The sequence below is a fragment of the Octopus bimaculoides genome, chromosome 29 (genome assembly GCF_001194135.2).
Source record: "Octopus bimaculoides isolate UCB-OBI-ISO-001 chromosome 29, ASM119413v2, whole genome shotgun sequence".
Classification (NCBI taxonomy): domain Eukaryota; kingdom Metazoa; phylum Mollusca; class Cephalopoda; order Octopoda; family Octopodidae; genus Octopus; species Octopus bimaculoides.
In genome coordinates, this window is record NC_069009.1 from 1,405,629 (window position 1) to 1,416,985 (window position 11,357).

Genomic DNA, 11,357 nt, shown 5'->3' on the forward strand with positions numbered 1-11,357 from the left:
ATATATATATATATATATATATATATATATATACACGACGGGTTTCTTTCAGTTTCCATCTACCAAATCTACTGACAAGGCTTTGGTCGGCCCGAGGCTACAGTAGAAGACACTTGCCCAAGGTGCCACGCAGTCAGAATGAACCCGAAACCATGTGGTTGGTAAGCAAGCTACTTACCACACAGCCACTCCTGCGCCTATAATTGGCTATATTATATTTCTGATTTCAGAATTTTTTTGCTCAATACAGAGGATAGTTAATGATAATCCTTCCAAAACATATGACAGCGAATTAGATATTTCAAAGTCACAGCATTAAGAATTATTGGATTGTTGATATGTTTTGGTTAGAATTTTTATGCATTAAAAATTCAAGCCCGTTTAACCATTTAGCCTGACATCAATTACAAAGTATTGTTGATTAACCCTTTAGTGTTTAAACCGGCCATAGCTGGCCCAAATATTCTACATGTTTTATATTCAAACTAGCCATATCTAGCCTCTCTCACCTAACCTACATTGACATTTCACATCATTGAAACCTCAAAGCTATAAGGACTGATCCTGGAACCATGTGCTTCGTAAGCAAGCTACTTATCACACAGCCACTCCTACGCCTATATATATATATATATATATACGATGGGCTTCTTTCAGTTTCCGTCTACCAAATCCACTGACAAGGCTTTGGTCGGCCCGCGGCTATAGTAGAAGACACTTGCCCAAGGTGCCATGCAGTCAGAATGAACCCGAAACTGGCCATATCTAGCCTCTCACACCTAACCTACATTGACATTCCAAAAATAAACAATCATATCATTGAAACCTCAAAGCTATAAGATAATGCATAATTAATTCAAAGCAATTCGAGTGAGAAAGTATTACATTTAACAGAGTAATCTGAACACTAAAGGTTTAAAAACTGACAGGAAGGTGGGGAGCCAAAGCTCATTTACTTGTTTCAGTCATTTGACAGCGGCCATGCAGGAGCACCGCCTTTAGTTGAGGAAATCGACCCCAGGACTTATTCTTTGTAAGCCTAGTACTTATTCTATCGGTCTCTTTTGCCGAACCGCTAGGTGACACAAACACACAAGCATCGGTTGTCAAGGAATGCTAGGGGGGGCAAACACACACATATATATATATATATACAAATATACAACGGGCTTCTTTCAGTTTCCATCTACCAAATTCACTCACAAGGCTTTGGTTGTCCCTCGGCTATAGTAGAAGACACTTGCCCAAGGTGCCATGCAGTGGGACTGAACCCAGGACCATGTGGTTGGTAAGCAAGCTACTTACCACACAGCCACTGATAAATAAAATGGTTGATGAGCAAGGGCCATGATCTTCTTGCTATGATCCTATCTGCAAGGTGGCCTGTGGCATAAGATAAAGCCAGTCAAGTTGCGTCCTCATAGCTTGCGTGTCAGTGTAGAAAGGAGAAAGTGATGAGGTTACATGTCTGAACCTTAATGTTGTGTATGCCCCCTATCTATGGCCGTCAATCTGATGTTATAATAGAAGACACTTACCCAAGGTACGACATGTTGGGACTGAAACCAGAACCGAGTGGTTGGGAAGCAAACTTCTTAACACACGGTCATGCATATGATTAAACATTTTGCATATAAAATCGATGGAGAATAATTAGTGAGTAAAACAACTTTATTCCTCTTTCAAGTTATTAAAAATATTCACAAAATGTGATCATGTCAGAATTGAAAAATGTCAATCTCGCAGCTGAAATGACTAAAGATTGAGATAATGTTTTTAGACAGACAGGTCCAACACACAATACAAAATGGAGATTTCACACAACTAGTGATATTTTACTGTATGGATATTTATATGCCTGGTTAAGTGATTTCCTTGGGAGAATGATTTACCACAGATAGATGAAGTATTGAAGGCTGATCTCAAAATCTTGAACCTTACAAAGGAGATGACAGACGACTGAGATATGTGGTGCATTGCTGTACTGGAGAAGACCTGCCCACCACAATGGAATTGAGATCCTGATACCAAGGTGTTATGTAAAAAGCACTCGTGATGGGGCTGTGTCTGAATCACCCAGTACACTCTGTGCAGTGGTCGGCATTAGGAAAGTTATCCAGCCATAGAAACCAAGCCAAAAACAGACTATGGAACCTGGTGCAGCCCCTAGCCTCGTCAGTTCCTGCCAAGCCATACAACCCATTGAAAACAGGGGTTAAATGTTGATGATGAAAATGATAATGTCACAATGATGTTTCCTCTCCTTTATGAATGAGTTTGTGTTTAGTTACTGGTGATGGGGCCATGTTAAAAGCACCCATTATAATCTGTGGAGTGGCTAGCATTAGGAAACACTACAGAGTCTGGTGTGACCCCTAGCCTTGTCCTGCTAAGGCATACAACCCATGCCTGCAATGGAAAACAGGTTAAATGTTGAAGATGATGATGTCACAATGACGTTTGCTGTCCTACATGAATGAGCTCGTGTTTAGTCAAAGTACCATTCAGAGCGAATCACTTACCACAGATATCACAGTTATGTGGTTTCTCACTTGTATGAATATGTTTGCGAGTAGTTATCTTTTTCAGAGAATGATTTACCACAGGTATCACAGTGAATGGCTCCTATCCTGCATGAATGCATTTGTGCTTAGTCAAGAGACTACTTCTGAAGAATGATTTACCACAGATATCACAATGGTATTGTTCCTCTCCTGTATGAAGACGTTCATGATAATTTAAACTATTTATCTGAGAGAATGTTTTACCACAAATATTACAGTGATATGGTTTTTCTCCTGTATGAATACGCTTGTGAGTAGTTAAGTGACTATTTTCAGAGAAAGACTTACCACAGTTATCACAATGATATGGTTTCTCACCTGAGTGAATACGTTTGTGTTTAGCTAAATTACTTTTTCCAGAGAATGATTTACCACAGATATCACAATGGTATGGCTCCTCTCCTGTATGAATGCGTTGATGATGAATTAAACTATTCATCTGAATGAATGTTTTACCACAAATATTACAGAGATAGGGTTTTTCTCCTGTATGAATACGCTTGTGAGCTATCAGGGTACCACTAGCAGTGAATGATTTACGACAGATATCACACTGATATGGTTTCTCTCCTGTATGAATGCGTTTGTGAGTATTCAAGTGTAAACTCTTAGAGAATGATTTACCGCAGACAGCACAATGATATGGTGCTTCCCCCGTGTGATTGTATTTATGAGTTGTTAAGGAACTATTTACTGCAAATGACTTACCACAGATATCACAGTGATATGGTCTCTCACCTGTATGAATACGCTTGTGAGAAGTTAAGTGGCATTTTTCAGAGAATGACTTATCACAGGTATCACAGTGATATGGTTTCTCACCTGTGTGAATACGTATGTGTTTAGCTAAATCAGTTTTTCCAGGGAACGATTTACCACAGATATCGCAATGGTATGGTTCCTCCCCTGTATGAAGACGTTTATGATAAATTAAACTATTCCTATAAGAGAATGTTTTACCACAAATATCACAGTGATACGGTTTTTCTCCAGTATGAATGCTCTTGTGAGTAATCAAGGTACCACTAGCAGAGAACGATGCGCCACAGACATCACAGTGGTATGGTTTCTCACCTGTATGAGAGTATCTATGTGTAGTTAAGTTACTCTTTACAGCGAATGACTTACCACATATATCACAACTGTATGGTTTTTCTCCTGTGTGAATGCGTTTATGAGTTTTTAAAGTACTATTCACTGTAAATGACTTACCACAGATATCACAGTGATGTGGCTTCTCACCTGTATGTATACGTCTGTGAGCTTTCAAGTTATCAGTTACAGAAAATGATTTACCACAGATATCACAGTCATATGGTTTCTCACCTGTATGAGAGTAATTATGTCTAATTAACTTACCCTTTACAGCGAATGACTCCCCACATATATCACAACAGTATGGTTTTTCACCTGTGTGAATGCGTTTATGATTTATTAAGACCCAAATTCCTGCAAATGACTTGCTACATATATCACAATGATGGAGTTTCTCTCCTGTGTGAACACGTTCATGTTGAATCAAATTACTTTTCTGAGAGAATGTTTTACCACAAATATCACAGTGATAAGGCTTTTCTCCAGTATGAACACGCTTGTGAGCAATCAAGGGACCATTAGTAGTGAACGATCTACCACAGATATCACATTGATATAGTTTCTCACCTGTATGAATACGTTTATGTGTAGTTAAATTTCCTTTTTGAGAGAATGATTTGCCACAGGTATCACACTGATATGGTTTCTCACCTGCATGAGAGTATTTATGTTTAGTTAGGTTACCCTTTACAGCGAATGACTCGCCACAGATATCACAGCGATATGGTTTCTCTCGAGTAGAAATGCATTGATGAGTAGTTAGGTTACCTCTCTGAGAGAAAGACGTTTTGCAGATATCACATTGATATAATTTTTCTTTTTCTTTTGTCATCTCTTCAGGAAAAAAGCCATCCTTTCTCACATAACTCATTGTTCTATAATGTTTCTGATAACACCATAATAAATATATATTTTTCTTGTGTTTCTTTTTATATATATGTTTCTATTGACTTCAGTATCTGAAGGTTACAAATTTCCTTGTAAATGTATCCATGTTTAATTCGAATATTCCAGACAGTGAGGAGGAGAAATATCGCTGTTCAGAACAAAGTATTTCACAGTTATTCATCATAGATATATTATATAAACATGTTTATATCTATTATTCACAACATCTTCCTTTCGTCTTTAAAGGATTATTGACATTCATGATGTATCTCAAGTAGAAATCCATTCATGCCACACACGTCTGATGTTCTGAAATGATATCAAACAGAAAATAGTTAAAAAGGAGAGATTCAATAATAGAAATGCTAGTATATTTCTATAAGGATAGACTGTGGATATAAATTTTTGCCTAAAAAGTTACTTTCTATTTTGTTATTAAAATTATATTCTACAACCTTGGGTATATCTTCTGGATGCACTCGTCCAATTTTACCCGTATACGTAGACAAACATCGCAGTTACAAAGCGGATGGTATCACAGAGATACGTGCGATATTCGGCTAAGTCAACAAATTAATTATCCTTTTATGTGACTATTATAATCAATTAAACTGAATTAATTACGGTATATTTCATACACATGAAAATAGCAAGGCATTCAGAGATTTGAACTTTACCGAAATGAATATTAATATCTTACCTGTGTTTTATATAAAACAGGGTTTAATGAGAAATATCTTTTAATCTACGTTAAGAGGTAGCTACACACAAACTTGAATCGCAAGATATTTCAAAAAGTCGGCACGGTAAACAGCGAAACGAATTAAAAATCTGCGGGTTGTGTACCTAATGTTAATAACATTTTGTTGATTACAAAGCAAATGCTACCAATTTTTTTCCTTTTTAATTGCTTCAAAATAAACTTAGAAATATAATACGGAATTTTTAAACCATGCATTGTAAAGATTATCTAGACGAAATTATATTTTATTAATGATACTTATAATAAAAGATGCAAAACTAGAACTGGAATGAAGAAAACGAAGGATCGATAACCAGTTAAAATATAGTAACGTTTTCGCAAAAGAATCAGTGCTGGATATAATTTCTGTAGAAATAACCTTAACAAAATGATGTCTGAATACTTTATATCGCTTTCTCTTCGATACTCCTCTCCAACGTTTGGTAGCCGTAATAAATAAATATAGTCTTGAGATTTTGGCTCAGGGCTAGCAATTTCGGAGCAAAGTGTTTATAGCGTACTATAGTTTCAGGTTTAACTCAACAAATCTAATGAATTAATTGCGATAATTAATCTAATTTAAATTTTTGAGTGCAACTCTCACCAGCACTATTTCCACATTTTCCCAAAAACAAGAATTTAAAAAATTATTACTTTGTCTTCAGCCATTCAAAATCCGGCTACATTCGGGCAAGACAGATATAAATGATTTTAAAATTACGATGAGGATCGTACTCAAAAATTTAATTTAAATTAATTTTTGTAATTAATTTATTTGATTTCTCGAGTTACACCCGGAAGTATAGTACGTTATTAACTCACAGTAATTTAAAAATTATTTATATTTGTCTTGCCCGAATACAGCTGAATTTCAAATCTAGGAAATATATAGAAGCTTAATGGAAACATTTATTTTTCAACGTTAGGAGACAGATAGTATCTATCTTCCTCCCTTCTCTTTATATATATATATACACACACACATATATAGACAATTGTATTTTGCCGCCAGGCTTACGCATGTTGAAATTCATTAAGGAAGTCTGTTTTCTTATCCTCGTGTTTTGATATATACATATAATATACAAGAAACACATTAAAATTTCAAACAAATTTATTTTAATACGGTGTAGGACTGCCTTTGGCAGTAATTACAACTTGAATTCTATGAGCTATTGATTTTTACAAAGATTAAATTGTTTCCAAAGGAATTTTTGTCCATACTTCAGCTAAAACAGTCTCCAGTTCTGGTAGTGATGATGTTGGAGGATATTGACTCCTTACTTGTTTTTCTAAAATGCACCATAAATGTTCAATAATACTGAGATCTGGGTGGTGTGGTGGCCAGATATGATGTTCAACTTCACTAGAGTGTTCTTCGTGTCATTCAGCAACAACTTTAGCTGTGTGAATTGGTGCATTAGCATCCTGAAGGATGATTGTCTTTCCCTCTGGAAAGATTTCCGCAACCATAAGATGAATCTGATCAGATAAAATGCTTAAATAGTCTTGACTATTAACTCTGCCATGAAGGGAAACCATTGGGCCGGCAGATTTCCAAGATATAGTCCCCACCCCAGATCATCTGTACTGGAGAATACCTGCCCACCACAACGAATTGAGGTCCTGATACCAAGGTGTTATGTAAAAAGCACTCGTGATGGGGCTGTGTCTGAATCACCCAGTACACTCTGTACAGTGGTTGGCATTAGGAAAGTTATCCAGGCATAGAAACCAAGCCAAAACAGACTATGGAACCTGGTGCATCCCCTAACCTCGTCAGTTCCTGCCAAGCCATACAACCCATTGAAAACAGACGTTAAATGTTGATGATGAAAATGATAATGTCACAATGAGGTTTCCTCTCCATTATGAATGAGTTTGTGTTTAGTCAAAGTGCCATTCACAGCAAACGATTTACCACAAATATCACAGTGATATGGTTTCTCACCTGTATGTATGTATTTGTGCTTAGTTAAGAGACTACTTCTAGAGAACGATTTACCACAGACATCACAGTGATATGGCTTCTCTCCCGTGTGAATGTGTTTGTGCATAGTCAAGATACTACTTCTAGAGAATGACTCGCCACATATATCACAGCAATATGGCTTCTCTCCTGTGTGAATACGTTTGTGATTTACCAAATTATTTCTGCTAGACAATGATTTACCACATATATCACAATGATGGAGTTTATCTCCTGTGTGAAGATATTTATGATGGATTAAATTACTTGTCTGAGAGAATTTTTTACCACATATATCACAGTGATACGGTTTTTCTCCAGTATGAATGCGCCTGTGAGCAATCAAGAGACCATTAGTAGTGAACGATTTACCACAGATCTCACAGTGATATGGCTTATCACCTGTATGAATACGTGTGTGTGTAGTTAAACTACATTTCTGAGAGAATGACTTACCACAGATATCACAGTGATATGGTTTCTCGCCTGTGTGAGAGTATCTATGTGTGATTAAGCTACTCCTTACAGTGAATGACTTATCACATATATCACAGCAGTATGGTTTTTCTCCTGTGTGGATGCGTTTATGAGCTATTAAGACACTAATTACTGCAAATGATTTCCCACAGATATCACAGTGATGTGGTTTCTCACCTGTATGAATGTGTTTGTGAGTAGTTAAGATACTTTTTTGAGAGAATGACTTACCACAGATATCACAGTGATATGGTTTCTCACCTGTATGAGAGTAATTATGTCTAATTAAATTACTCTTTACTGTAAATGACTCGCCACATATATCACAGCGATATGGTTTCTCTCGAGTAGAAATGCATTTATGAGTAGTTATGTTATCTCTCTGAGAGAAAGACGTTTTGCAGATATCACAATGATATAATTTTTCTCTTTCTTTTGTCATCTCTTCAGGAAATAAGCCATCCTTTCTCACATAACTCATTGTTCTGTAATGTTTCTGATACTACCACAATAAATATATTTTTTTCTTGTGTTTTTATATCTGAAGGTTACAAATTTCCTTGTAAATGTAATATATCGTTATTCATCTCAGTTCAGAACAAAGTATTTCACAGTTATTCATCACAGATATATTATATAAACATGTTTATATCTATTGTGTTTCTTTTTATATCTGAAGGTTACAAATTTCCTTGTAAATGTAATATATCGCTATTTATCTCAGTTCAGAACAAAGTATTTCACAGTTATTCATCACAGATATATTATATAAACATGTTTATATCTATTATTGACAACATCTTCCTTTCGTCTTTAAAAGATTATTGATATTCATGATGTATCTCAAGTAGAAATCCATTCATGCCACACACGTCTGATGTTCTGAAATGATATAAGACAGAGAAAATAGTTAGAAAGGAGAGATTCAATAATAGAGATGTTAGTATCTTATGTATAAAAGGCAGATTTTCTGTGTGTGTACGTTTAAAATTCATACTTGCAAGCGGAATAACGACCTCCGATACAAAACAGAAGGGACTACAGAGAAACAGCATGTTACATTCACCTGATTTTATAAATTGTCATTTTATGCGACTACCATCATCAATTAAACTGAATTAATTACTGTATATTTCATACACATAAAAAAGCAAAACATTCAGAGATTTCAACTTACCTGGTGTTTTACAGATATCGGGTTTTCATATGAAATATCTTTAATTATTTTAAGAGGCGATTTCACAAGAAATTAAATCTTGAAGCATTTCAAAAAACCGACATGGCAAACAGCGAAACGAAAAACCTTCTAGGTGTTTTGTACATTTGTGTCATCAATCTTTTGTTGTTTACAGATATAATGTTACCGATTTGTTTTTTGGGTTTTTTTTTCCTTTTTAAGAGTTTCAAATTACATTTAGAAATATAATACAGAGTTTTTTTAAACCATGTACTGTAAAGATTATCTGGATAAAATTATATTTTATGGGTGGGAAGATGCAAAACTAGAACTGGAATGGGGAAACGAAAGATCGGTATCTTGTCAAAACAGAACGTAGATTATTTGGAATAGAATAAAAAAGAATTAAATTAAAGTTACGTGACTTAAATTTATCCCAAAATTCCACTGAAGCATCTAATATAGTAGATCATTTTTAATATAATGATTCTGTGGTATTTTAAAATTTGGTCAAATTAAAATTTTCATCATCATGTTTAATAGTAGATGTAGATTTTGTTACGTTTCGAATTTCGTCAGATTATTATTTAAAAAGAGAAATGTTGTTTTGAAATGCTGAGGATTAAATGAATTATAAAGTTACAAGCTAAAAGTTATGTTATTTTAGCCAATCAAAAGCCTACATTGGCGGCATATCATCTGTGCCGATCAGAACACACACGAAGCGTTTATATGGTCTCCCGATCCGCTAGAAATAGCGGGTTAGATAACTATACAGTGAACCTTGGTTTACGAATTTTCATCTTTCCTGTAGACCTTTTCTCATCTGAAATGTTCGTAAACCGAAAAAACTTTCTCAGTGTGGCTGTGTGGTAAGAATCTTGCTTCACAACCATACGGTACTTGGTTCAGTCTCACTGCATAACAGCTTGTGGAAGTGTCACGTACAACAGCCTAGGGCCAACAAGCCTTGTGAGTGGATTTCGTTGACGGAAACTGAAAGAAGCCCGTCGTGTGTGTATCTGTGTCATTGTTTGTGCCCCATCATCGCTTGACAATCTGTAATGGTTACGGTGTATCAGAATGTGGTGAGGTAAACAGATACGATAGGCATTTGCATGCCTTCGAAATGAACAATTGACCGACGTCGATTTATAGATAACATAATTTATTTACGGGACTTGCATTTGCTGTTGTTATGCACAGTTTTTCACAACATTAATCTGTTGCCAGTGGAGGCGCAATGGCCCAGTGGTTAGGGCAGCGGACTCGCGGGTTCGATTCCCAGACCGGGCGTTGTGAGTGTTTATTGAGCGAAAACACCTAAAAGCTTCACGAGGTTCCGGCAGGGGATGGTGGTGAACCCTGCTGTACTCTTTCGCCCCAACTTTCTCTCACTCTTTCTTCCTGTTCCTGTTGTGCCTGTAATTCAAAGGGTCAGCCTTGTCACACTCTGTGTTACGCTGAATATCCCCGAGAACTACGTTAAGGATACGCGTGTTTGTGGAGTGCTCAGCCACTTGCACGTTAATTTCACGAGCAGGCTGTTCCGTTGATCGGATCAACTGGAACCCACGACGTCGTAAGCGACGGAGTGCCAACAACAACAATCTTTTGTCAACTGCTACGAGTTAAGAGGAATAAAAACAGGGTTCATCTGTGGATATGATGTGGTAGGACAGAATATGTTTTGTGTCAGTCGTTCATCTGAGGAAGTGTCCCGATCCTTTTTTTCTTTTCCTTTATTGCCCACAAGGGGCTTAACATAGAGGAGACAAACAAGGGATTAAGTCGATTACATCGATCCCAGTGCGTAACTGGTACTTAATTTATCAACTCCGAAAGGATGAAAAGCAAAAAGTCGACCTCGGCAGAATTTGAAACTGAAAGATGTCCATAGTGTGTGTGTGTGTGTGTGTGTATGTGTGTGTATGTGGTGCATTTGTGTTTGTTCCCCTTCACTGCTTGATACTAGGTGTTGGTTTGTTAACATCCTTATAGCTCAGCAGTTTGGCAACAGTAACCAATAGAAATAGGTGCCTGGTTTCAAAATAAGTATTGAGATTACTTCATTGAAATAAATCCCTCGAACGTGACGCCCCCAGCATGGCTGCAGTCCATGAAATGAGTAAACGATCAGAACCTCACATTACTAAGGTTCAATCTGAAATCTTTTTGGAAATGTTTCCTCATCAGATGACAGTGATTCAACAGCAGGCCTGTGGAATGAATCAGAAGAGGAGGGATCAGGTTTCGATATCAGAAGGGAGCAAGCCACTGTCTTCACCATCACTGGAGATGCTCTCCATAAAATAATTTTTGTGGCCAGAGCTGGTGACATGTAAAAGACACCCAGAGTATTCTGTACAGTGGTTGCTGTTGGGAGGGGCATCCAGCCATAGAAACCATGCCACAAAAGACAACAGGGGCCTGGTGCAGCTCTCT

At 36.7% G+C, this 11,357-nt stretch overlaps 2 protein-coding genes across 3 annotated transcripts; both read right to left on the minus strand.

Moving 5' to 3' along the window:
• Positions 1-1,653: 1,653 nt before the first annotated feature.
• Positions 1,654-5,330, minus strand: LOC106873432 (zinc finger protein 62 homolog). Of its 2 annotated transcripts, none has more exons than XM_014920787.2 (2): positions 5,248-5,330; positions 1,654-4,856 (listed from the first exon to the last, which is right to left on the minus strand). In XM_014920787.2, exon 2 carries the CDS (start codon positions 4,528-4,530, stop codon positions 2,626-2,628), a length of 1,905 nt encoding a protein of 634 aa, XP_014776273.1. In that variant the 5' UTR covers positions 4,531-4,856; positions 5,248-5,330; the 3' UTR covers positions 1,654-2,625. The 2 variants fall into 2 exon arrangements, with proteins under 2 accessions (XP_014776273.1, XP_052833844.1); XM_052977884.1 differs by lacking the exon at positions 5,248-5,330 and adding an exon at positions 5,003-5,218.
• Positions 5,331-6,385: 1,055 nt separating this feature from the next.
• On the minus strand, positions 6,386-9,140 carry LOC106873436 (zinc finger protein 239). The gene is made up of 2 exons (XM_014920792.2): positions 8,913-9,140; positions 6,386-8,617 (listed from the first exon to the last, which is right to left on the minus strand). Exon 2 carries the CDS (start codon positions 8,214-8,216, stop codon positions 7,137-7,139), a length of 1,080 nt encoding a protein of 359 aa, XP_014776278.1. The 5' UTR covers positions 8,217-8,617; positions 8,913-9,140; the 3' UTR covers positions 6,386-7,136.
• Positions 9,141-11,357: the final 2,217 nt, after the last annotated feature.